Below are 20442 nucleotides of genomic sequence, written 5' to 3' on the forward strand. Positions count from 1 at the left end.
TTTAACACATATTTCTCTCACTGTGATGTCTCAGGCATGTGGCATTAGAAATTTCAAACTAAGCCTGGTATTGGTGGTAACCCCTTTAATCCCAGCACTCTGGAGGCAGAGGCAGGTGGATTTTTGAGTTCAAGGCCAGCCTGGTCTACAGAGCAAGTTCCAAGACAGCCAGGGTTGTGCAGAATAAAACAAAACAAAAAATTCAAACAAACATTTTAAATCAATTTGAAAAGCCACAACATAATTTTCAAATGCAAACCTGGTGAGTTATAATAAAAATATATGCCTATTTAGAAACTAATCTTCAACTGTAGGATTTGGGGGGCTGAATGTGGGTTAGTGGTGGAGTTCATAGCTAAAATGCACAGGCCCCAGGCATCTATCCTTAGCACTGACAACAAACAAAAAATGCCGATGAGACCACTAGCAAATACTAACTTTACAAACAGCTACAGAACTCCAAGAGTATTTCCCACTTACTATTTCAACAAACAACTGAGGGTCTTTCCTCCTTACGTGTATGGGTTATATGTGTATGTATGTTTGCATGGGGTAATGTCCAGAATCTTCCTCTACCACTCCTCACCTTTGTTCCTTAGGAGGCAGGGTCTCTTGGTCAAACCCAGGGCTCACCCGTAGGACTTGAGGATAGAACTGTCTTACCTCAGGGATTTAACATCTGCTTAGGAAGCAGGAATTACAAATGGGCTGCCACACAGCTCTCGCATCGTTGTGGCTTCGGATAGTCCCACCTCCAGTCCTTACCACTTACTTTACTTACTTTAACCACTCTCCATCTCCCCAGCCCACAGTTCAAATCTTTTTTAAAGATTTATTTATTGTTACACGTAAGTACACTGTAGCTATATCTTCAGACACCTCAGAAGAGGACATCAGATCTCTTTATGGATGGTTGTGAGCCACTATGTGGTTGCTGGGATTTGAACTCAGGACTTTCAGAAGAGCAGTCAGTGCTCTTAACCACTGAGCCGCCATCTCTCCAGCCCCCGTTCATCTTTTATTACATGAAAAGAGATGATGACCCAGAGTATAACTGTGAATGCGAGTAATCCTCATTCAGAAGGCTCAGACAAAAGGAGTGCTGCACATCTGAGGCCAGCCTGTATTATGTAGTATGCTTCAGGCTAGCAAAGGCTATAGAAATGAGACCTATCTCAAATCTCAATCCCTTCTCTCCCCTTCTTTCCCCTGTTCCTCCCCACCCCCAACACACAAACTTCTCTAAAGGTAGAAACAAAGTCTTGCAGGGGGCATGGATTATTCCCCACACCCACGCGGTGGCTCACAATCATCTTTAACTCCAGTTGCAAGGGATCTGATGCTCTCTTCTGGCCTCTACCAAGCATTGTACACGGTATCCAGGCGTAATAAGCAGGCTAAACACACAATACAAATAAAATAGAAAGCAGACCAGGGTTTGAGGCCAGTGAATGCCTTTAACCCAGCACTTGGGATACAGAGAAAGGCAGATCTCTGTGGGTTTGAGACCAGCCTGGTCTACAAAATGAGTTTCAGGACATCCAGGGCTGTTACAGAGAAACATTGCCTAACCCACCCCCCCCAAAACAAAAGAAAAACAAAAGATCAAGCTGGAAGCAATCATGAAGACAGTGCATCCACTGCCAATATTTACGTACGGCGTGCCAAGTCAAAGCCATATCTTCATCTAAAAAAACCAACCCAAACAAAACCCGCAAGACTATAAACCACTACAACTACAAAAGGACATCACAGACAGAAAACTGGATGATAATTTTCCAAAAAACAGACTTGCAGGAAAAACACAAAGCATGAAGCAAGTTTAAACCATGAAATGCCATAATCAAATGATAAACTGGAAAAGTAGCTGGTATGTTAGAGAATAAGTAACCACATGGGAAAATATGTACTTTATACAGAAAATACAATTTATAATAATCTTGAGAAGTTATCTCTTTTTGTTGTTTTTTTCTGAGACAGGGTTTCTCTGTATAGCCCTGGCTGTCCTGGAACTCCTCTGTAGACCAGGCTGGCCTCGCATGCACCACCACCGCCAGGCGAGAACTTATCTCTTAACTATTAAAAATATTGAGATTGACTGGCAAGATTGAATGTAATTATATTTTTTATGGCTTCTGAGGGCACAGCAGCCATTCAGTATGAGTGTACGTAAAAGCAGTAACAGACAATCATTTGCTCATAGAACTGACAGCTCAACTTTTTTGCCTCTGTCAAAGAAAATAATCCAAACGGGAAAGGTTGTGCAAATGAATGTTCACAAAATAGAAACCTGAACATATTTTAGCATGAAAACAGCTACATGGCATATTTATACAAACGAACAGCTAATGCTTATTAAAAGCAAAAATTATACAGTTTTGGCACTCTAAAAATACTTATTTAAAAATGTCCTGGAATGAAAAATAAAGACAGCTATCCTTATACAATGTATACGATGTAAGTAAGCAGGCTTGGACTGCTGGTAACAATTCCTAGAATCGGTGCTGGAGAGAAGACTCAGAGTGCATGCTATTCTTGCAGAGGGCTCTAGTTTGGGCCCCAGTACCCATGTCAGGAAGCTCACAAGGCTTGTAACTCTAGCTCTAGAGGGTCTGATGCCCACTTTTGGCCTCTGCTAAAGCATGTAGTTCTAGGTATGTACCTAAATTCAGACATGTGTATAAACAACTAAAAAATAAAAGAGTAAAAAAAAAATTGGGGGCTAGAGAGATGGCTCAATAGTTAAGAGCACTGACCTTTCTTCCAGAGATCCTGAGTTCAATTCCCAGCATCCACACAGTAGCTCATAACCATTTATATTTCTAGTCTCGTGATCTGATCCCTTCTTTGGGTGTGCAGACAAAACACTCATATAAATTAGTAAATAAATCAAAAGAATTCCTAGAACCATTCCACACACAGCCTACTAAGGGGTACATTACCCATCAAAATGTGCTGCCTAGGGTGGATCTCTGTGAGTTCGAGGCCAGCCTGGTCTACAAATGTGAGTCCCAGGATAGCTATGGCTGCACTTAGAGAAACCCTGTCTCAAAAGAGTGACACAAAGAAATCCTGTCTTTTAAAGGCAAAGCAAAACAAAACAAACAACAAATATGGTGCCTAAATGCAGACAGGTATCTGAATAATTTGTAGAAATGCATCCATTATAATTTTGTGTTACTATAGATTAACACAACAATGTAATCTTAACAGTTGCACATATAGCAGCCCTATTTATAATAGCCAGAAGCTGGAAAGAACCCAAATGTCTCTCAACAGAAGAATGGATGCAGAAAATGTGGTATATTTATACTATGGAATACTATTCAGCTATTAAGAACAATGAATTCATGAAATTCTTAGGCAGGTAGGTGGAACTAGAGAATGTCATCCTGAGTAAGGTGACCCAATCACAAAAGAACACACATGGTATGCACTCACTGATAAGCAGATATTAGCCCAGAAGCTTGGAATACCCAAGAAACAATTCACATATCAAATGATGCCCAAGAAAAAGGAAGGAGAGGCCCCTGGTCCTGGAAAGGCTCAGTGCAGCAGTATAGGGGAATACCAAGATAGGGAAACAGGAAGGGGGTGATTGGGGAACAGAGGGAGGGAAGAGGGCTTATGGGACTTCCGGGGAGGGGGGATCCAGGAAAGGGGAAATCATTTGAAATGTAAATAAAGAATATATCAAATAAAAAAATATAAAAACCAGTTGCATATATAATGTTACATGGGCACACTGTCATGTGCTTTGTTTACCACTTCGTTCACTTTGTTGACTATGAACTCGGAGGGTAAAGGTTCTCCTGTCCTGTCCTGCAGTGTGATAGTCTGAATGAGAATGGTCCCATACACTCACAAGTGGATACTTGGTCCCCACTTAATGGTATTGTTGGCAAAGGATTATGTGTGGCCTTGCTGGAGGAGGTATGTTACTGGGCGTGGGCTTTGAGGCTTCAGAAGCCCAAGCCATTCCCAGTTAGCTTTCTCTGCCTCATTTCTCAGTTACTACTCCAGTCCCTGCCTGCTGCTGTGCTCCTGGCCACGGTCAAGGACCCTGGACCCATAAGCCCCAAGTTAAATGCCTTCTCTTATGTTGCTTTGCCATGCTGTCTTATCACAGCAATAGAAAAGTGACTAAGACGTCCAGCACACTTAACTTCAAGTGTCCTCCAAGACACCTTGTTCAAGAACAAGTTGACCCCCTGTCTCTATAAATGAGAAGAAAAAACAACAAACAGCAAGCAGCTAAAATGGGTGTTTGAAAGACTGTATCCTTCAGAATACCCAGGAGGTAAGTTATTTCTAACCAAACTTACTGTTTATAATATAAAAATGCCTGCAGTGGGAGTGGGAAGGCAGAAGTTCAGCCAGGGAAGCTTATCCATGGAGAGAAAACTCAATTGCAAATATAAACGACTGTCAACTTCCTGCGTCAGTTTCTTAGGGATGCTGTTAGCACCCGATTTGGTGATGTCATCTGCTACTATTTACTCAGAAATCTCACTCTATAGGACTCTTTTCATTGGGAAAGCCAGATGGCTGTCTCAAGGGGGCTTCTCCAGTTGATTTCTGCTGGAAGTTTGTAGCCCTCTACTTGATAGTGTTATTTTATGTTTGCTCTCCCAGTCAGGCTGCTCCATTAATGCTAGATGTCTAAAGTGCTAAGTCTGATAGTGTTTTGCTATCTGTTGCTTTGTTCTACTTCTTGCTATTTATTCTCTAGCTTTTTGCTTACCATAGACTTAAAAGACACATTCAAAACTGAAAGTACTGCCTAGGTAGATCACTCTTTGGACAGTACAGAACAGCATATCTCACAGTCACTTAAATGCCTAATGTAAAAAACATCCAGCTGTTAGCACTGGGGAGAGTAGGCCCTGCATGTCAACAGGCAACACGATGGTGCTGGAGACTTGGGTGCAGGTAAGCCAGCACTGAGGGCATGAGAGCGGCCCTGCCTCCTGCCACCATGGGTGGCCTATCTGGAGCAGTGCTGGAGAGCTTGCCCTAGTGGTGCAGGTGTGGGAGCGCTGGTAAGCTGACCAGCCCCGCTGCCACCCAGGCCCAGATCCAAGGCTTTGAGTTGGCCCACCCCAAAATCTACATCCTCTGTGAACTGGTGGAGCACTTCAGAGGGCTGTTCTTGCTGATCTAAAGCTATAGGATCACCATAATACAGGGCAGCAACAGGATAACAGGAGTCCCCTCAGGACAGAAGCCAAAGACTTAGAACCAGACCAAAGACTCATTGCAATGAAATTTGCAAGTGAAGACGGGTGGACAGAGGGGTTTATGGTAGGACACACTATAATACACTACAGCTTCCATAATGAGATGTCTGTGCTTTGTGTGAGATTGTCTTTTATGGAGAGGCAGAAGGCAGAGGTTGGATTCAAAGGGATAGAGATGAGTGGGACTTGGTGAATGATGTGAAGCAATCAATAAAAGGTTAAAAAAACAAAAAATCAGGGCTGGTGAGACAACTCAGCAGTTAAGAGCACTGACTGCCCTTCCAGAGGTCCTGAGTTCAAATCCTAGCAACCACATGGTCACATCCATTCCATAATGAGATCTGACGCCCTCTTCTGGTGTGTCTGAAGACAGCTACAGTGTACTTACATATAATAAATAAATAAATCTTTAAAAAAAAAAAAAAAGAAAAGTGAGGGGTGTCTGTGCTGGACACAACCTTGTTAAAAACAAACAAACAAAAAACCCCCACAAAACCCAAAACAATCCAGCTGTCTTTGTTGCCATGTCCAAACTTCAAACATTGAATTCTTAGGGTGACAGGATTTTTGAGCAAGGAATTTGTCCCATCCCATTATTTTTAAGGCAAGGAAACAAACACAGACAGGTTAAATAATTCATCTAAAATGTTCTTGCTAGACCTAAAATGGTTGTTTTCTTGGTTTTTTATTTTGTTTTTCTCTGTATATCCCTTGCTGTCTGGAACTCGCTCTGTAGACCAGGCTGGCCTTGACCTTAAAGATCTGCCTTCCTCTGCCTCCTCCGGACTGCTGGAATTATAGGTGTGTGCTACCACACTCAGTGTAAAATGTTTTAAAGAAACAAAATAAGAAGTAGCCTACAATTTTCTGATTCACATTATACTGGAGAGAATGTCTAAAACTTTTCTAATAAATCTTTATAGAAATGACTCTTCTCCAGGAGGAAGAGCAGGAGGGGAATGGGGACATCTAATCAGAGGAAATGCCATTACCAATATCCCATATAACCAACACTTGCTCTTCTCAAGAGGGAACTTAAAAGAATTAACCCTTGTAAGTTATTAAAGACAAAGGGCACTGTTTCCCCTCCCCCACAGCCCCCCCAGGTCCCTTACCTGTACAGAGAAGTCCATCTTTGTAGTAAAGTGCATACACTCTGGCACTATGTCCAATTAATGAAGAGGTCTCAAAGGCTTCATGGTCCTCCAGTTGCTTCATCCTCAAAATAGCCTTCAAGTAAACCTTCTTCCAGTGCAATGCGTCCTGAACAGAATCATCTATCTGCCAGCCCAAATTTTTACATGCAGTCTGCCACACCTCTGTACAGGCACTTATCACCTTATTCCACTGCTTAGAGACCAGGCAGCATGTGAGTAAAGTCTGAGGATCGAGCCATTTTAACAAATAAAAACTGAGCTCCAGGGGAAGGAGTTTGAGGAAGTCCCGCTTGAGGAGAGTCTCCAGGTTATTGGAGAGATGCCTGAGCTGGACTGCCCCACTCAGACTAATCAGGTGGTCCAGAGTTTCATTTTTCTGCAAGTCCGTCAGAGAAAGAAATGTAACAGAAATGTTATCAAGCCATGCCTCAAAGTCCTTTCTCTCCATAAGGTTATGGAAATATTTACCTGTGGCACATCAAAATATTGTATTAGTTCTGTTCAAAAAGATCGTTCAAGCAAGACTGATAATAAATGAAGTATTAAAAATTGGCATTACAACTTTATGCTTACTTTACAGTTAATTATGCTATATCTGAAATTTCCCATGCACACAAAAGAAAATGCATCTAAGAAAACATATTTCTAAAAATCATGATATAGTAAACATGTCAGAGGAACGTATGTCGGTATGTGACTTGCTCCCTTTTTTTTTCTTTCTTCCCCCGAAACAGGGTTTCTCTGTGTAGCCCTGGCTGTCTTGGAACTCACTCTGCAGACCACGCTGGCCTCAAACTCAGAAATCCACCTGCCTCTGCCTCCCAGGTGCTGGGATAAAAGGTGTCTACCATCACTGCCCAACGACTTGCTCCTATTGAAGTCTAACGCATGCCACATGCACTGTCACCAAAAAGATTTATAGAACATTCATTCATAAAGAGTTCTCTTTACTTACAAGATTGTTATCTAATTTTTAAAAAAAAGTTCAATCTGGGAGAAAATACGTTTCTTTCCTGACATGTTACCTAGATTAGATCTATAAAAAAGTCAGATCTCATCTTCCAACTTCATTCATCTAAAGTGAGTAAAAATCCAGGTTCCTATTTCTAGTTTGGCAAGAACATTTCAGAAAAAACCAGTATATTAGTAGACTCAACCAAATGTTTCAAACACACTATCTCCACTTAACAGCCTGGGCTTCTGAAGAAGTATTCAGAGTCAGGTTTGGGGCTGAAGGATATATTAATTTATATGAAAGGTCTAGTTCTCTACCTGCTAATAGAATAAACAATTCACTTAAGTTTACCAACTCATCTCAAAAATAAGCCTCTTTTGTCTGAACCTTAGTACAGTTCCCTCTGTAACATACAGAAATTCTACATTTTTTGTTTTTGTTTCTCGAGACCAAAAAAACCTCTTTGTGTAGCTCTCTGTGTAGCTCTGGCTGTCCTGGAACTCACTCTGTAGACCAGGCTGGCCTCGAACTCATAAATCTGCCTGCCTCTGCCTCCCAAGTGCTGGGATTAAAGGTGTGCGCCACCATTGCCTGGCCAGAAATTCTATTAAGAATGTTCCCCAGACAATGAAGTGGGCACCTGAGCCATTGGCCATTGGTTTTTGTTTTGTTTTTTCCACTTTCTCTTTTACTGAGAAAAAAGATCATAATTTAGCTCCAACTGGCCTGACTTGTGATCCTCGGTGTGTGCCACAGAGCCTGTCTAAAACCATTTAGCTATGAAGAGCATTCTAGTAAAACCCACCATTTTTTATTTTCCTAAAAGAATCAACTAGTTTTGGAGGGAACTTCCTTGAAGCCACAGGTCTAAGTTGAACTTGTTCACAGAGCATCTAGGATTAATACCGTGTACTGGCAGCACATGGGAAGCCTTCCTCAGGAAGGCTCAGGAAATGGGATTTCAATTCAACAGGAGGTGCTTTTAATCCTCAGAGCATTCCTTTCAACAATGGAATAGCCAACTCCAGGATGGTATAAAGAGACAGGGCGACAGTGGCAAGCTGGGATAAATAAAAGAGCTAGACCAGTCATTTTTTTTTAAAAAGCTGATTCAGCTACTTCCTATGTGATCATGGGAATGCTCAGCTAAACAGAAACTATTCTAACTTAGCAGCGTGTGAATCAGAAATGATGCAGAGATATGGTATGAAGTGAGGCTCTAACTGCTTCCTGGATCTCTTCGCTCTACATATATCCCTTGCTATCTCGCTCCTCTCACCCTTTCAAAACAGTTAACTTGTTCCCCCACCCTTCCCAGACACAGTCACAAAGCCCTGACAAAAAGGGTAGTATGATAAGCACCCCTAAACTGGGAGGTGAGAGCAGGAATTTGGTTTCTGCTTCTAAGCAATTATATTTATATTGGTCCTAATAACTGAAGCAGCACCTACAAATACCACACTTAATCTTAACATGGGTCGCAGAAAATATAAGTACTACTGCCCTTACCAACAAAGAGTCTATGGCCCAAGAGGTAGGATGGCTCTACCAGAGTTACACAGGAAACAACAGCTCAATAGTACCCAGTCTCCACCCTCCTAAAGCAAAACTTCCACTCCTGCACCTTCTACAGGCAAAGCACTGTAGTTGCAAACTTTGACTGTTTCCCCTCCTTCTAGTCTGCATAACCTGTGCAGGTAAGGATCACAACTTCAGGCATGTGAGATGGCTCAGTGGGTAAAGAACTCACTGAAGAGCCTGCCGACCTGGGTTGCATACCCCAAACCCAGGTAAAATCAGAAGGAGAAAACTGATTCCATAAAGCTGTACACAAACACACACACACACTGGCATATACAATGCCCCCTCCAACATCCTACCTATACATATATACATATAGATACACTAAAAATAATTTCTTTAAAGAACAAAAGATAAACGTTCATTGTTGATTGTCTCCTTGCCTCCCCTTTCCTCCAAAGTACACCCAGTTAAAAGGTGCAGAGGCAGGCCGGGAGTATGACGCATGCCTCAAATCCCAGCACTCCAAGGCAGAAGCAGGCTCTGAGTTCCAGGCAGCCTGGTCTACACAGAGGATTATGTGTACAAAAAATATTCTGTGAATATTCAGGAAACTGATTAAATATTGCTTCAAGAGAAAACTGGAGAAAAGAGGGATGAAGTCCCTTTTAACAAAACACCTTTTTGTATTTAAAACCAAGTGATTACATTATTGTAAAAATCTTTTCCTCTTTTTGCCTGTGATATTTAGAAAATTGTTTTTCCTTTTTTGTTTCTTTTTTTCTTTTTCTTTTTTCGACAAGCTTTTGCAATGAAGCCCAGGCTGGTCTCACAATTCACAAAGTGCTGGGACTAAGAGTCCACAACCACCCTTGGCCTAAAAGCCATTAATTTGGAGACTAAATTTTTTTTTAAAACTTTGAAAGAATGCAAATAATGTTTATAAAACACGGGCTCTAAAATTTTACTTGTTGGGTAATCATGGGCAAATCATTTCATGTGTTTCAAGCCAAATTTCCTCACTTGTAAGCTGTTGCCTGGTACTGTTTTACCTACAAGCGTTTGGGAGGATTAAATAGCGTTCTGCACAGTATCTGGCACACTATAAAAGCCTACAATAAATGCCAGTTTCTGTTATAATATAGTACTAATACTGTCATTTCTCCCCCTTTAAAAAAAAACATCATCCCAAATACACACCTGTTTTCAAGGCATACCCATAAGCATGGTGCCTTCCAACACATACTACAACGTTCTGCATTTTATAAACCACCTGTTCACATTCCATCATCTTTAATTAAAGTGGTAGCCTTGGGGCATTAATGTTAACTCCTTTCGCTGCTAGAAAAATCGAGGCACCAGAAGGCAGGAAATCTTAGCTCTAATTTTCCTGTCTCTAAAATTAACTCCGAGTCTCTCTGCCCGTTCGTGACTCCCTTGGTCCCCTGCTCCCGAAGCCGTGTTCCGCGCGGCACTGACCTGAGCGAGCGCCCCGGGGCCCGGGACCTCGCGCCGGGCTCACACCGACTAGGCGCGCTCGGGCCGCCAGAGCGTCGCAGGGGCCGGGTCCGCTCCGCAGCCATGGCGCCTGCGGGGAAAGGGAGAAGACAAGCCGGAGCGGCGGGTCAGCAACGCCGCGGGCGCTGGGGATTCCTGCCCAGCCCAGCCCGGCCCGGCCAATCGCAAATACAGACCTGGACCTGCGGCCGCTGCTCTGGGTCCGCAGCCTCACAGGGGAGCGGCTTCCGGTGCTGCTGCGTCATCTCCGCGCGTCCCTCCGGCGTCCAGCGTCGGGCGGAAGCGGCTCTACTTCCGGCTCCTGCCCGTCGGGTACGTGGGAAAGAATGGCTCCGACTGTGGAGAAGGGCCGAATTTGTGCCGTACTACCTGTCTGCGCTTACACCTTGTGATCCCGAACAAAGTGACTCTCTAGATTTACACAGTGTTGATTTTCCTCATCTACCTCTTTTGTTTTTAAAACCAAGTTAGGATAATATTTCACAGGGAAGAAAGGGCCGAGGCTCCCACATTGACATGTGACTATATTCAAACAGCCCATTGACACTCGGCACCTCCCAAACATGGTTCTGACACAGCTAAAGAAATCCCTAACTGCGTGAGGTCTACTTCTAGTCGTAGGAGGAAGACAGCATACATAACACAGTATGCAGCGAGAAGCAAATACTGTAGGAAACAAAACATGGTAAGGGAGTTGGGTAGGGGCTGCCATCACAGTACGTGATTCAAACGCTGTCCAAAACGCGGTTACTCGAGCACGGAGATGACTGTTCTCTGCAACGCGTGTAACTTATCAACTAACCAGCCTGAACCCTTTTAGTCTCTCCAGATAGAAGTGGTAAGCGAGAAGCTCGTTAAATGCATCTGTGTGAAAGCTTTGTCTGTATGATGGGACAGGATTTCTCTGTAACTCTGGCTGGCCTGGAAGACCAAGCTGGCCTTGAACTCAAAGATCTGCCTGTCTCTCCCAAGTGCTAGGACTAAAGGTGCGTGCCATCATTGCCCAGATTTTTTTTCCTATTTAAAGCTTTTGTTTCCCTTGTTTTGCAGCAGCCACTAGAGCAACAAGCAGAGAGTAGGGTGCGAACTAGGGGGAAAAGGAGAAGGAGTTGTTAACAGGTTTTTTAATATAGCCTTGGGTATCTGGATCCTTGGCTCTACAAGGGTTACCCTTGTGTAGACCTAATTCCTCAGCCCTGCTAGTTCACGCCTGCTAGTGTTGCAACTCTTGGCCCACAGTGTCTGAGAAGCTTAGCTTTAGAGACTTGACAGCCAAGCTGGAGAGAGTGGCCCAGGTGCAAACTCCCAGCACTTTAGAGGCAGATAGGGTAATCAAGGGCTCAAGGTCTACTTTCGGGTTGGGAAGGTGAGCAGGACCCACAGTCTCTCCCTTCTCCATTGTTACAAACTTTTACCCTTTAGCCCTCACTTGCCGTCTAATTCTTCTGTCCTTCCTCTTCCCTGACCACTCTGAAGCTTCTCTGCGGCTGCTCCAGCTGTCAATCAATCACCTTGTCAAAACTTTCTAAGCTTTCCATGCTGACTGATTCTCTTGCTGCTGCCATGGGAGTTTCCCATTCACCATCAGCCTTTCTCTGCTGTCTCGTTGTGTAACCAGCTCAGCACACAGTTCTGAAAGTTGGCGAGCTCACTGGTGAGAAGGACCTTTCACCAGGCTTAATGTTCTAACAGGAGGGTGAGAGGCTTGGGGACTGTCTCCCAGCCAACTCTCTGAGTGACTTGATTACAGCACTCTCGGCAGCTTGATCACACAGCCAGAGAAGGGTCTGAATCAGTCACAGTCATGAAAGTTTATGTTTGGGTCAGTCACAGCCTTTTCCCTTTGGACCAGTCATAGCAGTCGGAGAAGCGTTGAGGCCACAAGAAAAAGTGCTCCACCTGCGATGTAGGCAGAAATAGTTACAAAGTCATCTTAGTTCACTAATACTTGGGATAGCCAGGAATCTGCCTCAAACTGCTTCATACAGTCCTGATAGGTTGTACCTTCAGGAGCTAGGGCAATCAGCTGCATTCTTCTCAAGGCATCCTTGGAGTATTCAAGGCAGCTGCCATAAGGGTAGTATAGACTAGCTATTTGACTAATAGTTTCTTTGCTCAAGGCAGTGGGGGCACAAGGCAGAACCCAACAGATGTTAATTAGGGAGTCAAACTGCCACATCCCCGGCTTCTTATGTATAAGAAGTGAACATTGGATAGGTGGGCTTTCAGTAAGGATTTAAATAACTTACCATTAACACTAATAATGATTTTTATTAGTCTGACAGTGTTTTTTTAAATTAAACTTTAGGGGCTGGAGAGATGGCTCAGTAGTTAAGGGCACTGGCTACTCTTCCAGAGGACCCAAGTTAAATTCCCAGCACCCACATGGTGGTTCACAAGTGTTTGTAACTCCAGTCCCAGAGGATCTGACACACTTTCCTGGTCTGGGTACCAGGAACACAAGTAATACCTAGTTACGCATGCAAGCAAAACACCTAGACACATAATAAAAGGTATGTGTGTGTGTGTACATACCATATCACATGTGTGGAGGTCAGAGGACAATTTCAAGAATTAGTTTTTTCCCCTTTACCTCTTGAACCATCTCAGTGCTTTAAGGATGCTCAACACCTGCTCAGTGACCCAGGAAGACATGGCCCTCCTCCTCTGTCCCGATCACTCTCATCACACTCTTCAGGACTGGACGGAAAGCAGCGCGACTCTCAGTATTAAGAACCAGATCTGAGACACGCAAAGGCCCACTCACCACGGGAGCCACTGCCAAGTGCAAATATGTTGTGCCGAGATGGGAAAGAAGAAAAGCCGGGCAGTTGAGCATTATGAAGAGAGGCAGAACTGGAGACACGAGGGTGGAGAGGAATAGCCTGATGTGTGCAGCCTGCCCTGCCACCTGAGGCCATTGTGAAATCCTGGCCTGTTCTGTCCCTGAGGGCCTTGTCTGAGTCAGTGGCTGTGGCCGTGCAAGAGTAGGGGATGTGTGTCTGTGGCTCATATTATGGCCAAAGGACGAGCGGACATCCCTGGTCTAGGCTGTTGCCTGGGACAATATTGATGACCAAGGGCTCTGCAGAGCTAACCCTGCCTCTCACTGGCTGCAGCACAGGGGAGAGCTGGTCCCACCCCTCGTTGGCTGCAGCATTCAGGAGAGCAGGCCCTGGTAGTGGGCTCTAAGAGCTGACCCCACCCCTTGTCTGCTCTGCAGGGGCTTGGGCAAAGAAGAGATGCTTTCCTCACCCTTCTCCCCTCAACGCCTGCAGCGGCCTGGTGAGCTGACCCTGAGGCACGAGAGTGGGAGAGGTGGCCCTGTTCATTGTTGGCTGAGGCACTGTGTGAGATGACAGGGCCAGTACTGAAGAGCTCACCATTATAGTGTGAGTGCCTGGGAACAAGCAGCTTGACCAACTCAGCTACCACCCAGGCCCAGATCAACCCCAACATCTACCCCATCTCTAAACTGCTGGAGTTCACCAAGCTGCAAGACCTCCTCCACGCGGGGCTAGGGCTACAAAAGGAAATCTGAATGGAGTCTCAGTAAGGATCCAGTATTGATAGTGAGTAGCAGAAACCAGACCAATGACTCATTGCAATGAGCATTTGCAAGTAAAGATATGTGGACAGAAGAGTATACTGTGGGACACACTACAACTTTCATGACCAGATTTTTTGTTTTGTTTTGTTTTGTTTTATTTTATTTTTTTGAGGGAATGGAGGTTGCAAGGATAGAGGGCAGATACAAAGGGACTGGAGATGAGTGGATTAGGGAACATGAGGTGAAATTCACAAAGAATCAATAAAAAAGTTTTTAAAAACTCAAAAAACCAGAACTGTGTCAAGTGTTCCATACATGTAAACACTTTATATGCTATTGTTTAAATTCCTACATCTTTATAAGGTAGTTACTATTATTACCTCTGAATTTAGAGATGAGGAAATCCCTTCAGAGATGAGGTAAAAAAGAGTATGTTAAAAGAGTATGCTAAAAAGGGTATGTTGCCTAAGGTTACAGTCATAGGATTTAGGGACAGACCAACTTCAGAGCACAAAGGACCCTTCTGTGCCCGCTGGCCAGCAAGCTACATTCACAGGCGCTAATTCATTCATCTGCATCTTACCTAACTCAGGACCAATATTGCTGCTTCCAGAGGCTGTGTGGATGTCCGCGGTCCACACTGCCGCTGGAAACCAAGTGGAAGTCCATGATCCATGCTGCCGTCGGTGCTATAGGCAAGGAAGCTTCTTCTGCAGTGGTATCAATGATTGCAGACTCATACCTGAGAATGACAGACATTGAAGGCTTCTGTGACACCCCACACTGCAAAAAAGAAATGGTCCAGAGAGGAAGCTGTTGAAGAGAGTCCTTGAATGCTGTAATGAAGATGTTTGAAGTACAGCTCTTTACAGTCAATGGCGTCTAGTGTGGGGGAGGAGAAGGACAGTTTTCTCCCAGGAGCTGGCCACTGGGAGTTTGACCACGCTCCTGTGAGCATGTGGGCAGCACAAATTGGTCTTGGCATATTCTTTTCTGGGGGAGAGGGAAGGGTGAGAGAGTGGACCTGGGTGAGATGGAAAGTGAGTGTAATCGGGTCCGATGTATGAAATCCCCAAATAATTAATAAAAATATTATGTTGGGGAAAATTTACTTTCAATTTAAAAAAAGATTTAAAAAAGTCCTAAGACTGAATGTCTTAGTCAGGGTTTCTATTCCTGCACAAACATCATGACCAAGAAGCAAGTTGGGGAGGAAAGGGTTTATTGAGCTTACACTTCCATCTTGCAGTTCATCACCAAAGTAAGTCAGGACTGGAACTCAAGCAGGTCAGGAAGCAGGAGCTGATGCAGAGGCCATGGAGGGATGTTTCTTACTGGCTTCCTTCCCCTGGCTTGCTCAGCCTGCTCTCTTATAGAACCCAAGAACACCAGTCCAAAGGTGGTACCACCCACAGGGGCCCTCCCCACTTGATCACTAATTGAGAAAATGTCCCACAGCTGGATCTCATGGAGGCACTTCCCCAACTGAAACTCCTTTCTCTGTGATAACTCCAGCCTGTGTCAAGTTGACAAAACGAAACCAACCAGTACACTGAATGACAGTTATTGAGATACCTTAAAGGCGTGCTTGCTTGCTCTCTCTCTCTCTCTCTCTCTCTGTGTGTGTGTGTGTGTGTCTTGTGTGACCATAGTTTCTTTTCATTGTCCAGTAGTTCTTGACCTATTTTTCAAATCAGCATACAAAGTTTTGTTTCATTATGGCATTTTAAAGCAAAATTTGTCTTGTTGACTCTCCCATTTCCTTTTGCCTCCCCTAAGAACTTTTCCGTAATCAGCCATGACAAAATGGCTCTACATGGCAGACAGGGAGGCCAATGTGTGCTGAGAAGATCCATATGGCATGGGAGCAGGATGGCTGTGGCAAGAATATGAAAACCAATCCGCTCAATGCCCGGAAAAGTAGCCACGCTTTTAATCTCAGCGCTTGGGAGGCAGAGGCAAGCGAACCCCTGTGAATTCACTCAGCCTGGTCTACAAATGAGTTGGGCCAGCCAGAGCTACAGAGAAACTCTGTCTCAAAAAAATTAAAATAAAACAAACAAACAAAAAAGTTGAATTTAGCCTTCAAGTAGAAACAATATTTAGCATAACACCCTATACCCTTCGATGAGAAATGAGGATAGCGGGAATCTTCCACGGGGTAGTGTTTCCTTAAGAAACCAAACTGCACTGGATGAACCAACTTGATGTTAAACTTTCTGAAAGCACCTTCTAGTATCTGTTGACCACTGACATTAATGTCACCAGTATACACAACATAAACTGCTTCAGGATACCTACTTTTTCTGCAGGGCTCTCAGAGCACACCACAGACCTCTCTCTCCTCCACTGCCTGCATTACAGTATGGATGGAAAAATGCAACCACCATTGGATGTTTTCCACTTTTGCTGGTTGACACGGACATCTTCTTTCTCTGTAGGTGTCACCTGACAACCCAAAGGCCAATGACCAAATATACACAAAAAACTCAACATATTATTAGTTCAGGAAAGAAGAGTGAATAAAAAAATCGCAGCACTGCATACATGCACCGACTCCCCGTGTCTGCTGCTATTTTGCCTGATACAGGATTTCTTTGCATAGCTCTGACTGTCCTCCAATTCACTCTGTGGCTGGTGTTGAACTCACAGAGATCCATCTGCCTCTGCTTTTCAAGTGCTGGGACGAAAGGTGTCCACCACCAGCAGCAGCAGTATTTCTTATAATTGATCTTACATAACTTAAGCCAGAAATTCAGAATCCTTCCCAAAGAGGCAAACATAAGACCTGAATATATGATGTTTCTTTGGGGGAGAAGAAATTATGGGTTCTCATGTATTCCTTAGTGTTTAGAATAGTTTTAACCATGTTCATGTACTGGGGATTACACACTATTTCACACACACACACACACACACACACACACACACACACACACACGTCTCTCCTTGGGAGATGATGCTGTGTGAGCGTGATGTAGGTGAAGGGTTCTTTGGACTTCCACATGTGTTTTACCTGGAACACAGTGTGACGAAAAGAGTCACACTGGGTGGACACGTGAAAAGGTTTGCTCCCCCCCCCTTTGTTCTGGATTCTCACCGGCTGTAACGTGATAAGCATTCACTGTCCTAGCCTATGCAAGCAGCAGGCATTCTGGGACAAGAGCTCGGGGTGGTTGGCAAGAAACCTTATCCTTAAAGTTTGAGGCTCAAAGTACTGCAGTTGCTGGCTGGCTGCAGATATCCTGACATCCTATTGTACTTACCTTGGCATATGAACTTAATAATTTCTGAAGTTGCCCACAGACAACATGCAGGTAAGTTTCTGATGTACATCCGAAGCATTTGATAGCTATTAAAGTAGGTTGTTCTGCATGTCAATCATTATCACTGGGGAAGATGGCAAGTAGTGCAGTTTGTAACAGCAAGAGTTTGATTTGTTTCGTATTTTCTTATTCAGTTGATATGGTGAAGGAAAAGTAGGTGTCAGAATTCCTCAGTGGTTATGCATGGACTTTAGATGGTGACAGATCTGAGTTCAAAGCATAAGCTTAATTTGGAAGTTATCTATCTCAGGTGGGTATCACTGAGGCTAAATGAAGGAAACTGTAAAGTATGTAGCACAGTCTCTGGCACACAGCAAGGACCCAATAGGAGGTAACTCTGTTTTGCTTCCTAATAGTAAAGCTCTAATAAACAGAGTTTTAATTGCTTTAAATTCCTTGGCTCTGTTACAATTCTGTATGCGCCCTGCAGATGGACAGTTTTGTTTTTGTTTTTGTGTTTTGTTTTTGTTTTTTGTGGGGTTTTTTTTTTTTTGGTTTATTGGATTTGGTTTTTTTTTTTTCTTTCTTTGCTTTTTTTTTTGTTTTTTTTGTTTTTTTTTTTTTTTTGAGACAAGGTGTACTGGCTGGTTTTGTGTGTCAACTTGACACAGGCTGGAGTAATCACAGAGAAAGGAGCTTCAGTTGGGGGAATGCCTCCATGAGATCCAGCTGTGGGGCATTTTCTCAATTAGTGATCAAGGGGGGAGGGCCCCTTGTGGGTGGTGCCACCTCTGGGCTGGTGCTCTTGGGTTCTAAGAGAGCAGGCTGAGCAAGTTATCTATCAAGCAAGCCAGTAAGGAACATCCCTCCATGGCCTCTGCATCAGCTCCTGCTTCCTAACCTGCTTGAGTTCCAGTCCTGACTTCCTTTTGTGATGAACAGCAATGCAGAAGTGTAAGCTGAATAAACCCTTTCCTCCCCAACTTGCTTCTTGGTCATGATGCTTGTGCAGGAATATAAGCCCTGACTAAGACACAGGGTTTCTCTGTCTAGCCCTGGCTGTCCTAGAACTCACTCTATAGACCAGGCTGGCCTGGAACTCAGAAATCTGCCTGCCTCAGTCTCCCAGAGTGCTGGGATTACAGGCGTGTGCCACCACCACCAGGCAGATGGACACTTTCTATTTCTCTGGGTGAGGGGAGGAAGCCCAGCACAGGTGCACTAGGATGCTCTCTGCAGACAATAGGAATCTGCTCGCGTTGACAGCCATGTCGGATGGGTTAGATTAAATGGAAAGTTATACTAAAATGTAAATGTCCTTCAGGGATGGTGGACACCCAAGGCAACCGCATCATGGAAAATGGTCCTCGACCTTTGTCATCAGAGAGGAACCTGACCCAGGTGTTCCCATTCAAGAACTGTATTTATGTTTCCAGTGTCTGAGCCTTCTTTGTATCTTCAGAGTCTCACATAACATCTAGTTTATAATTATTTATGTGTGCGTGTGTGTGTGCACACACACACACGCACACACACACACCCAAACGAGGTGAACAACTGACATTGGGCTTGGGGTCCACTTTCTGGCAAATGCTTGACTCCATAACACTGGAGAAGAGGGAAACAGAATCTCGTGACCAGGAGACAGCCATCCAGTAGAGGAGAGAAGTAATAATAATAGACTAGAATGTCCTGCCAAGAACACAAGAAGCCCACACAGGGGTCGGCGGTGGAATAAACAGGGATGGGAACGGACCTTAAAGGGACTTAACTCCTTTTCTCACTCAGGTGGCGCTCTGCCGACTCCGGACTCACCAGTGGTGCTTCGTTCTCTTTAATGTCGTACTGTTTCACGCCTTGCTCTTTGGAGCTGACTTTGTAGAAGAGTATTTCTTACGTTCTTTGCCTCATGTAGATATGAAAATCCTCGACATTAAGAACAAGGCAAGAAAATTGAACCTGGAACCTTTAAGAGGTAATCCCTCCAAGTATTATGTCCTGAGCCAGCCGGAGGTCTGTAACGGGAAGACCATCTTTCTGCTCTCTCTCATCTTCAGTAGCCCAGGGAATGGAACAAGACGGGAGCTCATCAGGAAAACTTGGGGTAGTGTGTCCAGTGTCCAAGGCTACCCAGTTCTCACGCTGTTTGCTCTGGGAATGCCAGCGTTGGCAACTACGCAGGAAGAGATATATGCGGAGTCTCAGAAGAATAATGATATAATTGAAGGGATCTTTCTGGACAGTTCTGAAAACCAAACCCTGAAGATCATCTCCATGACTCAGTGGGCTGTGGCCTTCTGTCCCAATGCCCTGTTCATTCTCAAAGCTGACGAGAAGATGTTTATCAACCTACCAGGCTTGGTAGACTATCTCCTCAATCTGAAAGGCCACCTGGAAGGTATCTATTTAGGAAGAGTTATTCATCAGGATATACCTAACAGAGACCCCCATAGTCAAGAATTTGTCCCTCTTAGTGAGTACTCGGAAAAATACTACCCAGACTACTGTAGTGGTGAGGCCTTCGTAGTGTCCCAAGATGTGGCTCGGATGGTGTATGTGGTTTTGAACGAAGCACCTGTTATGGTGCCTGCCGATGTATTTGTGGGGATCTGTGCTAAGTCCGTGGGTCTTATACCTATCCACAGTTCAAGGTTTTCTGGGAAAAGACACATCACATATAACAAATGCTGCTACAAGTTCATTTTTACATCCTCAGAAGCTACAGATGCTGAAACTTCCCTGGCATGGAAAGAAATGAATGATGGGAAAGAGTGTTCGCTGTTTGAGACTTATTATGGGCTCATTTCCTGCAAGCTTCTGACATACCTTGACAGCTTCAAGCATTTTCACTCGGAGAGCGCAAAAGACCGTGCTGTGTATTTTGGTGACTAGTATTCACTCGCTGTGAGATGTCTTTTTTTTTTTTTTTTTTTGTTTTGTTCTGTTTTTTTGGATTTGGTTTTTTGAGACAGGGTTTCTCTGTATAGCCCTGGCTGTCCTGGAACTCACTCTGTAGACCAGGCTGGCCTCAAACTCAGAAATCCGCCTGCCTCTGCCTCCCAGAGTGCTGAGATTACAAGCGTGCGCCACCACCGCCCAGAGATGTCTTCTTCTTCTTCTTAAAGTGCTGTTTTTCCTCTTACAGAAGGCAACTCTCTGGGCCCATGTTAGGTAACTTCTCTGAATCCATTCATACCTAGCAAAACCACAAGATGTTCTTAGTGTTCTGATGTAC

At 44.2% G+C, this 20442-nt stretch overlaps 2 protein-coding genes across 3 annotated transcripts in view; one reads left to right on the forward strand and one right to left on the reverse strand.

The window, feature by feature from the left end:
* Fbxw2 (F-box and WD repeat domain containing 2) overlaps positions 1-10639 on the reverse strand; it is a 27392-nt gene extending 16753 nt beyond the window's left edge. Inside the window, exons 1-3 of one of the 2 annotated variants that reach the window (XM_052182269.1) lie at positions 10568-10639; positions 10353-10461; positions 6356-6865 (exon numbers count right to left, since the gene is read on the reverse strand). In XM_052182269.1, coding sequence (XP_052038229.1) covers positions 6356-6865; positions 10353-10461; positions 10568-10636 — 688 coding nt within the window. In that variant the 5' untranslated portion in view covers positions 10637-10639. Of the gene's footprint in view, positions 1-6355; positions 6866-10073; positions 10325-10352; positions 10462-10567 lie in introns of those variants that run through there. The other variant, XM_052182270.1, reaches the window with a different exon arrangement.
* A 6613-nt stretch (positions 10640-17252) lies between these two features.
* B3galt9 (beta-1,3-galactosyltransferase 9) lies at positions 17253-20099 on the forward strand. Its single transcript, XM_052181013.1, has 2 exons — positions 17253-17258; positions 18996-20099. Exons 1-2 carry the CDS (start codon positions 17253-17255, stop codon positions 20097-20099), a joined length of 1110 nt encoding a protein of 369 aa, XP_052036973.1.
* Positions 20100-20442: the final 343 nt, after the last annotated feature.

The sequence above is a fragment of the Apodemus sylvaticus genome, chromosome 5 (genome assembly GCF_947179515.1).
Source record: "Apodemus sylvaticus chromosome 5, mApoSyl1.1, whole genome shotgun sequence".
In the NCBI taxonomy this organism is placed as follows: Eukaryota; Metazoa; Chordata; class Mammalia; order Rodentia; family Muridae; genus Apodemus; species Apodemus sylvaticus.